General features: G+C 36.5%; 1 protein-coding gene across 2 annotated transcripts in view; it reads left to right on the top strand.

Annotated features, from left to right (window-relative positions):
• Positions 1-18,292, top strand: part of PDE5A (phosphodiesterase 5A) — a 137,160-nt gene that overhangs the window by 89,245 nt on the left and 29,623 nt on the right. For both annotated transcript variants that reach the window (XM_032146506.2, XM_032146511.2), the window contains exons 10-11: positions 2,845-3,020; positions 6,456-6,515. In XM_032146506.2, the coding sequence (XP_032002397.1) occupies positions 2,845-3,020; positions 6,456-6,515 (236 nt within the window). The remainder of the gene's footprint in view (positions 1-2,844; positions 3,021-6,455; positions 6,516-18,292) is intronic.

Here is an 18,292-nt window from a genome sequence, read left to right as displayed (position 1 = left end):
CCAGGGTTCACGCCATTCTCCTGCTTCAGCCTCCCCAGTAGCTGGGACCACAGGCGCCCACCACCTCGCCCGGCTAATTTTTTGTATTTTTAGTAGAGACGGGGTTTCACCGTGTTAGCCAGGATGGTCTCGATCTCCTGACCTCGTGATCCGCCCACCTCAGCCTCCCAAAGTGCTAGGATTGCAGGCGTGAGCCAGTTTTTAGTTTTCTTAAACAGGGAACCCCATTTGTTATAAGCCCTCTTTTTCTTGATAACTTTTTGTTTTAATATGGGTATTTTTGCTTGATAGAATTAAACTTTCCAAAGAGTGTAAAGAGATCAATGGGGTTATCATGAATGCTATTTAAATATGGCTGTTCATTTCACTTTGAAAAGAGAATTAATTTATATGCCTAGATGGATGATTTGTCTTCAGTACCCGTTTTTGTTGTTGTTGTTGTTTTCCCCAGAGCTTAACTCTGTGTCTATGGATCTATATCTATAATGGTAGATCATAACATGGATATACTTTAGATGTTCTGCTCTGAGCTGTATTTGTTATAGCAGAACCTTGATATTTCTACACGTAACATTCCATTTAAAGGACTTGCGGGCAATTCCAAAGGTATAATTTAATGACTCTTAATATATTCATTCAGTGAATTTTGACCAAGGCATAGATTTGAACTGCTGCATTGGAGAGATACTTACCTAGGTCATAAGCCTCGCAGATTGCCTGCTATTCACATCTCAACCCCTCTGTGTTGTACTTTTCTTGCTATACGTGTAGTAATTCTTACGAAGTAATTTTTAAAATCTTGTTTATGAAAAAGGCTATCAAGTAGGAGAAAACTTTAGTAAAACTGAAAGGCAATTCCATTGTGATGTGAGGATAAGGGCATGAAACGTGACTCTCAAGAAAATATGATTTGGGAGACAGAAGCCTGTATAAACAGTTCCATATTTATATTTTGGGGGTCCACAAAGGTTGAAGGACATAACCCTTGGTTTGTTTTTTGCTTTTTGTTGTTCTTGTTTTTTGCCACACACAGGATATATACATTTAAGATAATGAATGCTGATTGCCATTTAGTATATGGCTTTTACTTGCAGTGCCCAAATTCATTATATCTTGTTTAAAGTTTCCCTCGACTATGGAATAATTGATGAAGTAACTTCTGCAGCACTAATGCAAATAGATAAGCATGTAGATGTCTTTACTGTTTAAAGTAGATAAACAAACAAAAAGAGCAAAAAGGAGAGTCCAGATCATTTATAGGATGAAAAGTAAAGAAAGTGAACATTGATGGTGGTAAAGGGGCTTAATGTGCAACCGTCTTCCAGACTCTATGAAATCCTTTTGTGTTCCAGGAAAAATAAAGGATAATAGACTATTATAGTCTTCATGGGAAACTAGTTACAGTCAGAGCTGCAATTCTGCATTCTTTCATTAATTCGGAAAACATTTTTTTTAGTTCCTACTATATGCTAGGCGTTTTGCCAGCTGAAGAAGTGGAGCTGAAAAAAATAAATAAAACTCTAAGCCCGAGATAGTGACAGTCTAGAAAGAGAGATAGAAATAAAATTTACCATGATACACCAACCGGTCATGTTAAGGGAATAGAAAAATGCCTGCCTCACCTGTAAGTTAGAGGCCTCCTGGAGCTCATTGTGAAGGAGGTATAGGGATCAACTGGTGAGGCAGGAGGGAAGGCAATGGGGAGCAGTGCAGACCTGTGGAAAAGCATGAGCAAAGGTGTGGGCAAAGCAAGATGCAACCAGGGCACTGATAGCAATGATCTGACAGGTAATATGGCAGTTGAGAGTGGCCCTTGTGGCAGGCTGAGCTGGGGATTGAATTTTAGACCCACGCATACCAGCTAAGTGGCTTTGAGCAAATGATGTAACTTTCTGAGATTCAGTTTCCTCATCTGTAAAATGAGGATGGTCACATCTACCTCACAGAATAAATTGTGAGGACTGGAGATCATGTGTCTACCAAAGTATTTAGCACAATGCCTATCCCACAGTGGGCACATGGTAGAAGTCTGTTATTATATACTCAGAGACAGAAGTGATAAGGACTTTAACAACACTGTTTACACAGAGGTAGGCTGGGTCAAAGTGACCTCTGTGAGGTCACTCCTCACAGAGACCACTAGGCTCAGAAACTCATAGAACAACCAGTTCAGTAAAGATTTATCCTAAAGTTGATGTAATCTTCTATTTTTATTGACTACATGTTTAACTTTTATTTCTAAGTAGTCATTTTTATTTGCAAATTATTTGCAGAATCAAAAGTTTTCTGCAAATTTGATTCTGTTGGATACAGAGGTGTAGATTTGAAATTTGAGACTGCTATGTCAGTTGCCTCCTTTCTGCATTCTATTTTGTATGTAACTGTGTGTGTGTTTGTGTGTGTGTGTGTGTGTGTGTGTGTGTGTGTGTGTGTGTGTGTAACTTCTGGTTTCTCAGTAAGGAAAGGAGATCTGTTTGACCCAAAATTCTGATGTGCATCAAAATTGTTCTCTTGGCAAGTGTACAAAAATCCAATTAGTTTCCAAAGGACAAATTGTCTTTGGGGACTTAACTGATCTAAAATTCGTGACTGAGTCTGGAAGAAAATAGTACTCTAGGATTTTTTGAACGCCAGCAATGTACATTTTGAACTACGTGAAACTAGTTCTCATATAAATTCTGTTTACTTCTCTAGCTTATATTTGTGGGGGTTAATTTGCTTATTTTGACATACCAAGCATTCCTAAGAGAAAAGTATAAGACAGTCTTTGGGTGTGTGTGTTAAAGTCCACAAAAACTATGATAATCAACAATAACATATGCTCAATTTCGTGGATTGTTATAGGGGTTTGCCAACTTGTTAATAAGATGGAGGAGAATACTGGCAAGGTTAAGCCTTTCAACCGAAATGACGAACAGTTTCTGGAAGCTTTTGTCATCTTTTGTGGCTTGGGGATCCAGAACACACAGATGTATGAAGCAGTGGAGAGAGCCATGGCCAAGCAAATGGTCACATTGGAGGTGGGTGAAGTTTAGGGACCTCTCACACCGTACGGCCAAATCCTCAGCTTTTACCTTTCCCTCATAATCACTCATGGTGTGCGTGTGTTCTATCATTGTGTCCTCACCAAAATTATGTGATTTAGATGATGAGATCCTTATTATCCTCAACTAAAGAATGAAAGAAACTAAGACTCAGAATATTTAAGAAACTTGTCAAATGTCATATAACCAAACCACAACACAGGATGTTTATCTCTTTAGGCCTTTGCTTTTTCTGCAGAAAGCAATATTGACTTTAATAATCCATTGACACAGATGACTACTGCCAGTTACCTGTCTCTTTCCCATTGCTTGAGCCTCCCCATCTTTCCGTGAGAACAGTTGTGGAAAAAAATTAAAAATAAACAAACAAACAAAAAACAGAAACCCTAGGCACTCTTAAGAGAATTAGAAGTGAGGAAAAGAAAAAATAAAATCAACGAAAAGCAGGAAGAGTATTAACTCCTGGAATCATCTAAGAAACTATTTCAAACTACACATTTATATACCCTACTTCTGAAAGTTCTGATTCAGCAAGTCTTGGGTAGAAGCTGGGAATCTGTATGACTACCAAGCTCCCCCAGGTGACTCTGTGCAGGTAGCGAGTGAAGAAACCACTGGCTCCCAGGGACTGACCGAGGAACAGTCTTTCTCACAAAGAACCGGCCGACTCAAACAGGGTCAGTCCTTTCTATATAATGTTTCACTAACTGCCTTGAAATTATTTAATTGATGTAACATGGAGATTTCTTATCTAGTTGAAATTAGAGAAAATCAATGTTTGGGATATAATAACATTTCCCTCAATCTCTCTTAAGTACATAACTAACCTAAAGAGCTAGAGGGACATATATTATATAAAATTTACCAGATGGTACCCTTTACTTTCTATGCTGAATATATTATACTAATAGGTTTGCTATAGTATTATATAAAAGACTTTGAATTATAAACCAGTGGAAATCTGTTTCAAATATGTATGTACACATATACACACAAATATATATTTCAAATATAGTTTCAATTAGGTGCATATACACATGTACATATGTGTACAAATAGCTTTAAATATACATATATACATATATCTGTATATATGTGTTTATATATTATAAAAAATATATATAATTTTTAATCTAATTTTTTCAGTTCCATGGTTTTTCATTGAAAAATTGAATCTAAGTCAGCTATCAATTAGAAGTTATTTCTTTTTTTAAATGTTTTATTATGGAAAGCTTCAAACATATACAGAAGTAGAGAGCTTAATAAGCCCTCACGTACTCATCATCCATTCAGTAATTATCAACCCATGGCCATTATCACTCCATCCATTCCCACCGCACTCCTCTGCACTTCCCTTCCCCTCCCACTGGCTTAGTTTGAAGCAATCCCAGACATTGTATTACTTCATTCAGAATCTCTGAATATTTTCCTGATTGAGACTTACTTCTATCTTTGTAGCTCTCCTTCAGTTAAATATATGGATAATTAGGCTTTTACCTAGTATAAAAAGTTTTTGATTTCAGGTCATATGTGTAGTCATTTCTATGATCGTAGATATAACTTTGAAAAAAATGGTCCTTTCTTTATGAGGCCATTGGACAAAAGCCAAGGGCATAAACCCCTCAGGTCTTCAAAAGACAGTGAATTATTTTGACCTGGAAGTTGTGATCATTCTAATAACAATAAAATAATGATGACAATAAAAATAACTAAATTTATCAGATGTTTCAATTGTATTCTAATGCTTACATGTATTAACAAAGTTAATCCTTATGCCCCATGTATAAGATGTTATTTTTATCTTTTATGTGTAATAAAATTTTTTTTAACTTAGAATGTATTGTGTCATTTCTTTATTCATGTATCCATGTTGCACTGCACTTGTTAGTATTAGTCTAATTCATGGACACAGTCTTAGCTTTTCTTGGGGAACCACCACTGTAGTCTCAGTAGCAACAGGTTATAGCCATGACCCATCAATTTCACATGTGAAGGAGAGAGCAGCTATGAGTTTCTTGAGGTTTCCTAGTGATTAATGGTTCAAATGGTGAGAAAGACGCAATGTAGTGCAGTATGGTAACAGTTCTAAATCATAAGATAGTACAAATATGTATCATTTGGCTTTAAATTTTTAATTACTTAAAATTTTAAAGACTGGTTCAAGAAATACTGGTTTGGGTTACTGAATTACTTTACTCACCATTTAAAGTCTGAAAATGAGCTACCTTTTCATCAATGATTTTTAAGCTTTTGGGTTTTTTTTTGTAAATCTGTGTTGTCTCTGTCAAAAATGAACTTTAAAAAAATATGCTTTCAAAGCATGATAGGTATTTTAAATACAACCACTACCTTGGTTTAAAAGAATGTTTAAAAAAAATATCCCATTGCAGTTTGAGTAACCCTCACATGAAATGCTTGAGACCAGAAGTGTTTTGTATTTTGCATTTTTTTTTCAGATTTTTGGAATATGTGCATTATACTTAATGGTTGAGCAGTCCAAATCCAAAAATCTCAAACTCAAAAATGTTTCAAAATCCAAAACTCTCTGAGCAGCAGCATGACACTCAAAAGGAAATGCTCATTAGAGCGTTTTGGATTTCAGATTTTTAGGTTTGGGATGCTCAACCTGTACTTAGAAATGATTGCTTTTGAAAATGGAAATTAGGTTAATAAGCCTGATTTTTTTAACCCTACTAAGTAATGGAACGTGTATAGGTTAGGAATTGAAAGCTGGGTCCTAAATCTCCTTGTCATCTCACGAGGTGTGAGCTTACAGCCAAATCATGAGACTCCCTGAGGCTCAGTGTCCCCAACTGTCATTGGATGGCTTTACAGGCCAGCACTACTCTCTTCTCAGCTCTTGAATTGTAGAAGTGTAAAGGGATCCTTAAATCTGTATGACTGTGTCCCAGGCATCTAGTTTTTCTGTGTGAATTCTAGAATGGTTACAGGCCTCATTTGAGAGCCACTTCTAGACTACTTTCTTTCCAAATATTAACATCAAAATGTCAGATTATGCAAAGATTTTCTCTTTAATTCTGTACACAAGCAAAAATAACTAAAGTCAATATTGTCTTAAAAAAAAACAAAATAAATTTTCTGCCAAGTTTGAGCAAAAGTTATTTCTAGGCTGGCTTATAAATAATGTGTTTGTTATAGCAATAATGTCAGACTGGAAGTTAACAAGAGTTTTCTTTAAACATAGGGAGTATAACTTTTTGTTTTCCAAAACAAGCAATGGAATCTAAATCTGGGTTTTTCACTGTTGAAGAAAACAGCAAACAAGATTTGGCATTCTGAGGAGTCTAATTATCTCTCCAAGAAGATTTAGCAGAATTCCAAGCTTGAAGTTCTAGTCTACATTTGGTAGTTCTCTCCTGTGTAACCTGGACTTCTTTTCCTACCCTGTAGGTTCTGTCGTATCATGCTTCAGCAGCAGAGGAAGAAACAAGAGAGCTACAGTCGTTAGCGGTAATTATCCTCTTTCTTTTTAAAAATTACTAATTACAGACACCTAATTTAACCAAATTTGGTAAATATTTAGATGGATACTTATAAAAATCTTTAATTAACTCTGATTTCTTGCAGGGATGCAAAGTCACTGATAATACAAAGCAAAAGGTATTAAATAACTTATACTGACTGTGTAATACAGTATATGATTCTGATATTGTTTTCCAGTAATTGTTATAATCATTACATCTTTTTGGGGCCAAAATTAAATTTACTTTTCTTTTAGTTCCTGGGGAAATGGGGACCACAAGGTGGTTGCTTGGCTAGGGTAATAACAAAACAATTTATAATTTGTTACTGATACCTACTCTGTATTATCAAGAATTGAGAGTGATTTTAATTTCTGACCATATGGCTTATAAAATGCTGTTTGAAATTGGGGTCAAATAAGGTCAGTTCCTGAATTCTCTTTGCATTATTTAGCATACAATGAGAGAAAAGCACATGGATATGTAAGTAGATGTATGTTGTAGGTCTTGGTTTGGAGTGGCTTGGTTGAGATTAATGAAAATTTGAGGCACTTTAACACTTTACAACCTAGGTTGTCCTCCTGTGTTTAAATGTATTTGCGATGACATAGGTAAGGGCCACGTGAGATGCGACAAGAGTTATGTAAGGAATGAGAAAAGCGTGAACAGATCATTGAGATTCTTTTTCTGTCATCCTTATCATAGTTTGCCACATGCTAAACTCTTTGTGCCCTTACTTACATCTTCTCATGTAAACTGCACAACTGTGTTCTCATGTAAACTTCATAACTATGTTATGAAGGCCGCACTGAAGCCTGGAGAAGCCCAGTGACTTGCTCAAGGTCACTGCCATGCAGTGAAAGAATGAGGATACAAGTTCACCATCCAGAGCTTGTGCACAGAACACTGTGCTGAGAGAGGAAAGATGATCCAAATATTTTGACCTTGGCAATTCAAAGAATGATAGTGACATTAATTCATAAAAGTGGAAATATTAAGATGAATATTAAGAATCATATGATTCAAGCAACACCCTTCATAGCTGCTCCTCCACTCTCTTTTACACAAAACATTGTAATTTTTGAATAGTCTATATTCATTTCTTCCACCATTTACTTTTACCTTTTGCAGTCTCACTTCCCTGAAACTGCAGGTTTGATTTAGGACAAGATAAGTTTGAGGTGCTGGTTGAACAACCAAGTGAACATCTTCAGCAATCAGAAAAGGCAGGACTCGGGCGATGAGGGGGTGGTGTTTAGAACTAGAGGTGGAGATTTAGGAGTTAACATCCCATGGATGAGGTGCATCAATTGAGAGAGAGTGCAGAGAGGTAGGGAGACTGAGAACAGAACTCCTGTGAATATAGGCTTAGATGGAAGGAACAGGAAAAGAAAACAGCTAGGAAGGTGGAGAAGTGGTGGTTAAACAAGGAGGAAGATTTAGGATAGTGCAGTGGCACAGAAGGCAAAATAAAGCAGTTTTAAAAAGGGAGACTCATCAGTGGTAGGAAGGATGAGAAATATGAGGATTGTGAAAAAGCTGCTGTGGATTCGTTGATTAAGTGACTATTGAGAAAGCAGTTTCAGGGAAGTGAAACTGCAAAAGGTAAAAGTAAATGGTGGAAGAAATGATATAGACTATTCAAAAATTGTAATGTTTTGTGTAAAAGAGAGTAGAGGAGCAGATATGAAGGATGTTGCCCAAATCATGTGAAGTTTTCTATTGTTTCGTTAGCTTTTGAATGTGTGAGCTGGCATTGCTCACAAGCAAGAAAGGCAGAATGTTCTTAGACAAAGGCGGAGGCACAGGCATCAGTGAGAGAATAACAATGCAAGACAGTGAAGAGATAAGGACCTTGAAGAGGGCTAGGCATGAAAAAGCAACATTTCTTTTGCCCAAACAAGAGGATACAGATAATAATAATAGCTACATTTGTTGAGCACTTCCTGTATACCGACTGTGTTTTAAGTTCTTTGTGTAAGTCAACTAAGTTTACTGAATCCACAACCTAAACAATCAGTATTGTTAGCATTTTGTAAGAGGGAATTTGTGGCTTAGAGAGTTTCTATTGTGCTTCTCAGGATCTCATTAGGTTGTAAGGAGGGAATGGTGCCAGTACTAAATCCAGGCAGTCTGGATCCAGAGCCCACGCAAGATTGCACAGCAGTGGAGAGAGAGTTAGACAGAACAAAATAAAATGAGGACTTGTAAATATTCTCAGTTAAATCCATGAGTAAGAAACCGAGTCATTTGCCAGTGAAACTGAGTTAACTGCCAAGAACAACAATTCTATGAACTTTAGATACTAATTGCACCTGAAAGGTTAAGGTCCTTTTTGAGTTAACCTCATATGGAATTGTCTGTATTTATTTTGTGTGTTGATGACAGTATTTGAAATGATGAGCAGTTTTTCAATTATTTACAAAGGTTTACAGGTTTAAAGTATTATTCGCCTCCGGCTTAATTGGCCCATTTGTCTATTCTTCCTAGAATGACGTAGTTTTCAAGCAATATGTTTGGTGATTTGGAAATTATCTACATACTGAAGTTCCTGCAGGCACTGCAGGGTTAAGTTATTTCTAAAATGAAGGCAAGGGTTACACTCTACCATTATATGTGTTGTTCTAGGTTAAAAAAAAAGCTAGCAAGTAATTTCTAAAGATGATATTCAAGTTTGTTTTTCACTTTGAAAATAGCAGTCTTTCAGAAAAATCTGAAAATTATTTTCTCTATGTTTATAATTTTAGCAAGAGAAAAATACTTTGGAATAACTGAAAATTGCTATATTGCAGTATTGTTCAAAACCAGCTGTTGTTGCATTTAGAAAATAGATTTCTGGCAGCTGCATTGAGAAATTTAGGGTTACATAGCTTGTAGGTCAAGTAATTCACTTAAATTGGTTGAAATTCAGCAACTGATTTCAGTTCTAGTTTTCTGTCAACCAAATAAAAATGCCTGTACAGCCCTAGCTACACAGGTGTTTGTATCATCCAGCAATCACCAAAATTGCTGTCATTTGTCTGGTTATCTCAATTTAAAACCCAAAATAAATGGAAAAGCTATCAAATATTTTCTTAACTTTTATTTTAACAAATTTATTCTTAAGAGAATTAAATCTACTAAATATTTATGCCTGTGTCCAGAAAAAGTTCTCCGGTTATAACAAAGTAATTAGTGGATAGGAAATTCAGAATCTTTATTTTTTCCACTTCTGTTGCTTGAGTGTTGTATCCCATTATAAATCTAACCTTCTCTTGGCTTAAAATTGGGTGTAGCATAAATTAGGCATTAAACTGAGCATTTTGTGTATACCTTTTAATGATCCTTAGTTGCAAGTTGCTGAGATAATAATAAAAGAACCCCAGCTGACCTGTTATGGTTATTAGAAAGTTAATTAATTATCAGAATATAATAAGTGCTTATTTATTATCTGAAAAACTAGGAAGTAAATATTTGAGTCATTGATTGACTGACAGCCTTTTTTGCCTTCTGTAGGAGATCGGTCAGGGTGGCAGGAAAAACTGTAGAAAGATGCAAACCTTCTTGGAAGGCTGGGAGGTTTTACAGAAGCTTCAGAAAAGGATTTGGCTGAAGGCAGCCAGATTCTCTTATCTGGTGCCTAAAAGCTTAGGTTAGATAAAAAGGGGGTGGGGGGCGACCATGTTAATTACCCACAAGTGTGTTGACTCAAGGCCTCTGTCATTAAATCTGTACTAAATAAATGCCTGCAGCCCCAGCTTGTCAGGGCTGCAGCGGCTACAACTCCTTCTGTGGGTTACCTGGTCCCCTAGCCTGCTCTTTCATTGGATATCTGTGTCAGAGTGCATTTTCTCATCCGTCGCTCTGTCAGGGTCTGTGGGTCAGACCCAGCAGCCTTCCTTTCTTGTTAGAACAGTAAAATATATACTAGGGTTTGGTTTTATAAAATAGCTTCTCATTTTTGTCACAGAGTCAGTGCTGTTTCAGTTCAGTCCTTATAGCTTAGCTGACCATTTAGGCAGGATTTCTTAGGCCGGAATTTTCCTCATCTTGACCTTAACCTTTCAGAGCCAAAAACTTCCCATGACCCTGTCTTGATCACGCATGTGTGTGATTGCTGCAGGTGACAGCAGTAAGGGACGGAGCCAGGTACCTCACCCAAATCTCTGATGCCTAAGTCAGTGTTATGGCACTGATCAAGTTCCTTATGTCAAGATGACCATCATATTCCTTCACTTTTTGAAAACTGTATGGATGGCCAGATTATAAATGGAAAAATTTTGAGCAGATAATTTAACAAAGAAATATTGGCCCTACTATCTTGATAACCGCTATCACTGAACTGTAATTACCTATGGCATCCAGTCAGGCAGTGGTACCCAACCTTTTTGGCACCAGGGACTGATTTTGTGGAAGACAATTTTTCCAGGGGTTGGCTGGGGGGTCGGGCAGAATGGAGACGTAGTGGGTATGGGAATAGTTTCGGGATGAAACTGTTTCACCTCAGATCATCAGGCATTAGATTCTCATAAGGAGCATGCAACCGAGATCCCTCACATGTACAGTTCTCATGCTCCTATGAGAATCTAATGCTGTCACTGATCTGACAGGAGGCGGAGCTCAGGCAGTAATTCTCACTCCCACTGCTCACCACCTCCTGCTATGTGGCCTGGTTCCTAACCAGCCACAGTCGGGTACCAGTCCACAACTCAGTGGTTGGGAAGCCCCAAGGCATCATCTTCCTCAAACAGTTCTAAAAATCCTCTGAAACAATACTTTGGACTTTCTGTACACCATTGATTGAGACATTGATTTTTGTAGACGTATGTAACATTAACTGGGCTACATGTTTTTCACATTGGCAAGACTTACTAGATTTTCTGTTTAATTCTTCCTGCCTTCATGTGACAAGCTAATCTTCTCTGTTTTGATTTGATTTTACTAGTGGGTTACTTCCAATGATAAGCTTAGCTTCAAAGTATGAGGGCACCATTCTTAAGCTGCTTCTTTACTAACTACTGTGTATAGTTCTAAACACCATAGTTTTAGTATCTTTTTTTTATTTGGAACTCAATAACCAAGATGGTAATCAGATCTGTGTATATTATTCCCAATTGCAATCATAAATTTACTCTAAAAGTTTTCTTATAAATGTATGCACATTATATCAGAATCTTAACATTATTACATGCTTTCTGTATGATTTTGAAAAACTATAAGCACATTATGAAACTTTTTATAGTCAGTGCCTCTTTCTTATTGAGATTTAAAGGGATTCACTTATATAATGTTAGAAAAAAAGGAAAAATCATGTAACATGTTGCTGCTGTTATTAAAGAAAATATACTAGTCCAGTCCCACTGTGCCTGATTCACTTCTTTACTGTCTGCAAGATTTACTGAGTTTCATACTCATTCCCGTTTTAAAAGTGGTTTTCTTTCTTATCTATCTTTGGATTCACTTCCCTCTTGGAAAAAGATAAATTCTAAAAGCCTTATAAACTAATTGTGTGGTTTCTTCTTTAAAAACACCTGTCTTGTGCATGTGGAAAGTGGAGAAAAGAGATAATGGTCTTCCATAAGGTGTAATGTAGCAGCTGTCAAGGTGGCTTTATTCAAAGACCTGGAATTAAACTGCTCTCCATTAAGAAGTATCCTGTGAGGTAGGGGTGGTGGTCAGAGCTGATAAGAAGAGCTTAAAACACCTGGCAGGAGATGTCTCCTTATAGCCACTGATATAACCCATCAAATATCTAATAAAAATAATTCTTTTAAAAATGGATTATTGAGATTGAAACCTTTTTACCTGTGGACATTTATATTGAATAAATACCAAGGAGCAATATAACAAAATACCTTTATAAAACACTGAGGCTAATTGGAAGAATTTGACATTTTATGAAAGACCAAGTTCCATCACTGCCGTTCTTTTCACACTACTTTAATAAAAAACTTTCTGAATAAAGAGGCTTTTTTTTTCTTAGCAGTTGGCTATTAGGAATTGTTTCCAGTTTCTGTAATTTTTATTTTGGCTCTTAAGATTTCACGCTTCAGACCTAAGGCAAGCAGAATGCCTTTGATAGCAGTATGACCTTTTTCTGTACAAAGATTACACAATTGAGCAAATTGTGTAGCCATGTAGCCACATTTCTTTATTTTCTGCTGAGGTTACCAGAGACTTTGCTGCAGCCTAAATATAGACCTTTCTCATGAGGCATCCACTAAAAATTAGAAACTTAATAATTTTTAAATGATCATTATATTTACTTTACCCAAGTATATTATTTTCTACAAACACATGCTTTATGGTCTTCAAGGAGACCATACATTTTATAAATGTATTATTTTCTATAAAGTTTCTTCTCTATTGAATAAACAAAAAGGCACTCTCTATACTTGTGTAAAAGGGACACAAGTATGTCCCTTTTGTTGTGTGAATGGCCATTATAATGATAAAAAGTTGAACAAAAGAAGGGCTGTCATTTGTCTTAAGTGAGGCATTGGTAAAGCTCAGGAAAGATTCTCTTTAATGAAAAAAGTAAAATGTGAACTCACATTCTGTATCGTTGTGTTGTTAGGGATCAATTAGGCAAGCTACTAACATACTTCCTTCTGTTATTCCACTTAAAAAATATGTATTTCATTTATGTATCTATCTTTCCCTTCAGGCTGTTAGTTCTTGGTGATAATAACAATAGCTGTCATTTAGTGATTGCTTAACATGAACTTGGTTTATGTGTTTTGTCAAATTATTGAATCAATGAATGAGTCAATGAATGGATTCTAGAAAACCCAGACTTTTAGAAAGCCTATAATCTAGCATGAAGGAAAAAGAAACACAGATCAAGCTCCTTCAATACATTTAATAAGGTTTTGCTTTCTTTTCCCTTAAAATGATTAAGAAACTAGAAATAATTTGAGAGTTGATTAAATACATAAAACAGCCTACAAACTGGTGATAGAGCCAGCCATGTTGAGGGACACTGAGATAACGTTTTCATTGTCAGCTTTCATATTTGTGACTGTAGCAAGATGGAGAGCACTGGGTACTAGAGAGAGAGAGATACCTAGGTTCAAATTCCAGGTATGTGATCTCAGGCAAATATGTGACTTATTTGTGCTTCAGTTTCTTCCTCTGCAAAATTAGGATAATAAAAGAATTTACCTCACAGAATCGGAGCAAATGTGTTCCTGGTACATTTGCTCCATTAAGTATTAGTTATTGCTCATAGTGGCAATAGGTGGGGGAGGGAACGTCAATTTTCAATATCTAGTAGCAATACCATTGAAATCTTTATGTTCCTATGATGTTCCAAGCCTTTTTGCACTAGCCATTCCAATAATAAGCACTCAAAAAATTATACACTCATTTTTTTGGCCAGGCCTCGTGGCTCACGCCTGTAATCCCAACACTTTGGGAGGCCAAGGTGGACAGATCACTTGAGCTCAGGAGTGTGAGACCAGCCTGGCCAACATGGTGAAACCCTGTCTCTACTGAAAATACAAAAATTAGCTAGCGTGGTGGCATGCACCTGTAGTCCCAGCTACTTGGATGCTGAGGCAGGAGAATCGCTTGAACTCGGGAGGTGGAGGTTGCAGTGAGCCAAGATCGTGCCACTGCACTCCAGTCTGGATGACAGAGTGAGACTCCGTCTCAAGAAAAAAGAAAAAAAAGAAATTATAAACTCATGTTTAAATTAGCTTAAGTTGAATTAGGTAGGTGAAAGCTTACTGGGGGAAAATGTGTCATATTTTGTAAACACAAAAAAGTGTAAACCTTGTATTCATAATGTATAACCAGTTCTGTACTTATGGGGAGCAATCTGGAATTCACCATTTTCAGTAACTTCCTACGAAAGCAGCTAAAAATTGGAAAACTTTTTGGTCACTGCTTTCTCATCCTGGGTTTTCAGTGTTGTTGGAAGTGAGAGAATCAAATCTTAATGATTATTAAGACAAGCTGTAACTGATTTTTAAAAATTACAGCAATGGAGTATTTGTTGTGCAGATGAACAAAGAAACTCAATTATCATTAAAATTTTTCAAAAGAAAATAAATTGAATAATTGAACTTTAAGAGAAAAAGGCATGTACCACAACATATTGGTTGTTTCTGCCATAGTATAGTTCATTACTAGTATGAATACTATACTATAGCTCTATGCCAAATTAAATTTATATGAAATAGTTCTGCATAATATGGAGAAACTGATTAGGTACTAGATGATTTAAAAACCCATTTATTTATTCATTCAATATTTAACTCCTATTCTATGCAGGCATTATATTAGGTGCTCCAAATATAACAATGAATAAAGTCATATATAAGATAATTATACAATTTGTATAATTACAATTAGGAAAAAGAGGTAGGACTGTAAAGTATAAAACATTGTGAAATTACAAAGAAACCTGTTCTAGAGTGAATGGTCTGAGATACATGTCATTATCCAGATCTTTTCCTATGTCTCAATTCCATTTCTTGGTGCTCCACTCCTTCCTAATCAGTGCTTTAACTTTCACATAGGAGATGTGGCAAGTCTGTGATTTCACCCTACACTGTAATTCACCAACCTGTAGGATAAGACTACACTTGGGTTTTGGCTCATCAGTGCTACAAGAAATAGGCTGTTTTAGGAAAGCCATAAAACTTCCCTAGTTTTCAGACCATTATTTGAGCCAAAAATTTTAAGCCCAGAGCCCTTCATTTTCTTTCTTTAATCTCTCTGACATGGCAAGAAGCAGCCAACGCACTTACAGTTTCTGCCCATCCCACTGTGATATGACAGTCACCACTGGGTCTACAAAAAGGCATTTTGTTCTAAACTGTTCACTTAAAATGACTGTTAACTACTATTTACTACCAATAACCTATCCCTAATGCAGTGGTTCTCAAATTTCAGCATTCATCAGAATCACCTGGAAGGTTTTTATAACACAGATTGCTGAGCCCCACACCCAGGGTTTCTGATTCAGTAGGTCTGTGTTGGGGCCCAAGAATTTGCATTTTTAACAAGTTCCCAGATGCTGATGCTGCTGGTCCAGGAACTTAACTTTGAGAACCACTGCTCTAATGGAAACGGATCCCCTCTGCCTTCAAACTCATCAGGTCAAATATCCAAACTCCAGTTTCTCTCCTTGAGAATCTGTTGCCTACACATGCTTTTGTTGCAAAATAGAGCATCAACAGGGTTCAACTGCAGGTAATAGGAACTACTGTAGCTATTTTAAGCAGAAAAGAATTTAACTAAGTACTTTCAAATCATTGGAAAGGGTAGGTAAGTCATCCCAGGAATAAGTCCTAGAACAAAATTGCTGTTCTGGCTCACTATGGAAACTTCTACGTACGTATGCCAGAGTCAGAAAGCTGCTAGCAGAACTGCAAGCTACAGGACTGCAGTATTCCCTCTAGAGTCACATCCCCCAAAAATAATGAGTTTCCCATGTGTCACTACGTTAGTTTGAAATTCAAGTCTCACTCAAGTTTGCCTCATTGCCGAAACCAAATCTATCTGGAACCCTAGTTGCAAGGGAGTCAAGGAAATGTATTTTTGTTAGCTGTCTAGCCTCTTCAGAAGATGAAGACTCACTAGAAAAAGGTTGAAACAGATGTTAATGGAGCCTTGCTATCACAAGGACTAGTGAATGTTTCCCTGATGCAGCTGAGACATAAAAAAAGTTAAAGAATTAGCTATGTGAAAACATGGGAATATGCATTCTAGGCAGAGAAGAAACAAAGAGGCCTGGAAGAGAGCCTTCTTTTTCTCTCTTGTGAGAGAGAGATTATTAATTAACCTTAAAAACAGATGGCAAATATATAGACACCTCACCCATCCCTGAAAAAGACAATTTCAGAAAAGTCAGTTTTTAAAATTTAGAACATTATTGCAATAAGAAGAGAAGCTACCACATATTGAGTCTAACCCTCCACTACTTTAACCCAGTAGAGGTTAGGATCCTCCATTTAAGCCAGGAGCTGTGAAATATCCCTCCTCCTACCTGTGAGGAAGCAGGACCAAAGTGATGTGTATGGAATCGAGCATGAAAAATACAACATAATCATAACTGCCAAGGTGCAGCCATCCATGTACCTTAAATGCTGAGAAAACCAGAGATTGAGTTTAGGCCGTGTACAGGAAAGTCACTGGCAAGATCTAGATGCCACTTACAGTATGGCATTTGGTTCCAGAGTGAGGAGGCAGTAAGAGGTGCTTGAGCCCTGTGGATACAGAGATAAATGTATTAACATATCAGAGAATGTTAAACCTTAGAGATAGTCTACTCCAACTTCCTTCTTTTACACGTTCAAAAAAAAAGCAGGCAGAGAGGTTGAACATCCTGTTCAGGGTGACAAAGTCAGTGGAACATCTGGACTAGCACCCCCAATAGCTGACATTCCTTTTTATCACTTGCTTCACCTTGCTTTTAAGTTTCTGTTTGTGATCATCATCTCATGCTGAAATGTAAATATGGTAGCTGATCCTGCATTTTGTCAGCTGGACATCAGTTTACTATTTAGCTCCTTATCAGTCAGATGGTATTTAGAACAATTAGTTTTAAGGTCACTGCAAAATTAAAATATTTTTATAACTCTGACTACTGCTTTAAATCAAGACATTCCTGCACTCAAAGATTAACTCTCGTTCCACTCTTAGTGACTTTTCATGTCCAGAGTTGAATTTTTTTTTTATTTTTAATTTTTGCAAGAGTGGTGAAAAGAGGGCCATGGTATTAGAAAAGGACCATAAAAAGGTGACTTATGATATAATTCCTTTAAAGAGTCACTAGAGGCCAACTAGTTTCTTTATTAGTTTGAGTGGCAGATATAATTGAAGAACCCAGAATACATACACCATCAAATTGTCAGATTGAATCTTTAACCCAATGAGCTTTGTTTTTTTAATTTTTTTTTTGCATTCCATATTTGGTTAATTTGACATTAAAACCATAGTCCTGTAAGAGCTTAACCGTATTTGAATTAAACACTAATATCTAAACTGTTTTGTCCAAGAACTCAGAGACATTGTGCTCTCATATAAATAAGCAATATTGGGTGGTATCAGGTGGTATCACAGTTCCAGTGGTTTTGAATTGGATTACCCAACCATAAAAATACATATACATATTTAATTTATAGTACCTTATTGTTTTACAGAATCTTTAAAATATGTTCTTTCTGTTAGGCTTCAAAACCATAATGCAATAATAAAATCCCCTGCAGAAAATCAAACTCAGAAATCTCATTTTGCTAATTCTAATGAATAAAACAGTCACTAAAACAAGAAACTGTGAAAATCTGGAACTGTATATACATCCTATGCCAGAAATACCACATACTTTATTCCCTGCTATTAGTAAATTTATTTCCTGCTATTAGTAAAATGTATAATATTTTATCCTACAACGTGATAAGTAAAAATAATAGGTAATTATGTTTCACTTAAAATCACCTTTATCCAAAGCCTTTCTAAGTTAAACAGAAAGTTGAATTCTCTTGTGATGGTCAAAGAAGCAGAGTACAAGAGCTTGAAAGGATTTCTGACTTCTCATGGCTTGTTAATAATAGATCCCAGAATTCTGAACCTGTATATCACTGACCACAAGGCTCTTATGGAAAATGTTTGCATGTCCCCACTGGGTCAGCTCAGAATGTTTGAGTTGTAGTGTGGTGTGACCAAACAAGCAAAAGAAAAGATTCTTTTCTCTTAGTAGAGAGAGAGAGATTAGGAATTACAGTAGATAATGGAAAGAGGCACAAGCTGTGCTGGCTTCTATTCTGTAGCTTTTAG

Source organism: Hylobates moloch, unplaced genomic scaffold (genome assembly GCF_009828535.3).
Source record: "Hylobates moloch isolate HMO894 unplaced genomic scaffold, HMol_V3 SCAFFOLD_3, whole genome shotgun sequence".
NCBI lineage: Eukaryota > Metazoa > Chordata > Mammalia > Primates > Hylobatidae > Hylobates > Hylobates moloch.
This window is presented reverse-complemented; position numbering and strand designations above follow the sequence as displayed.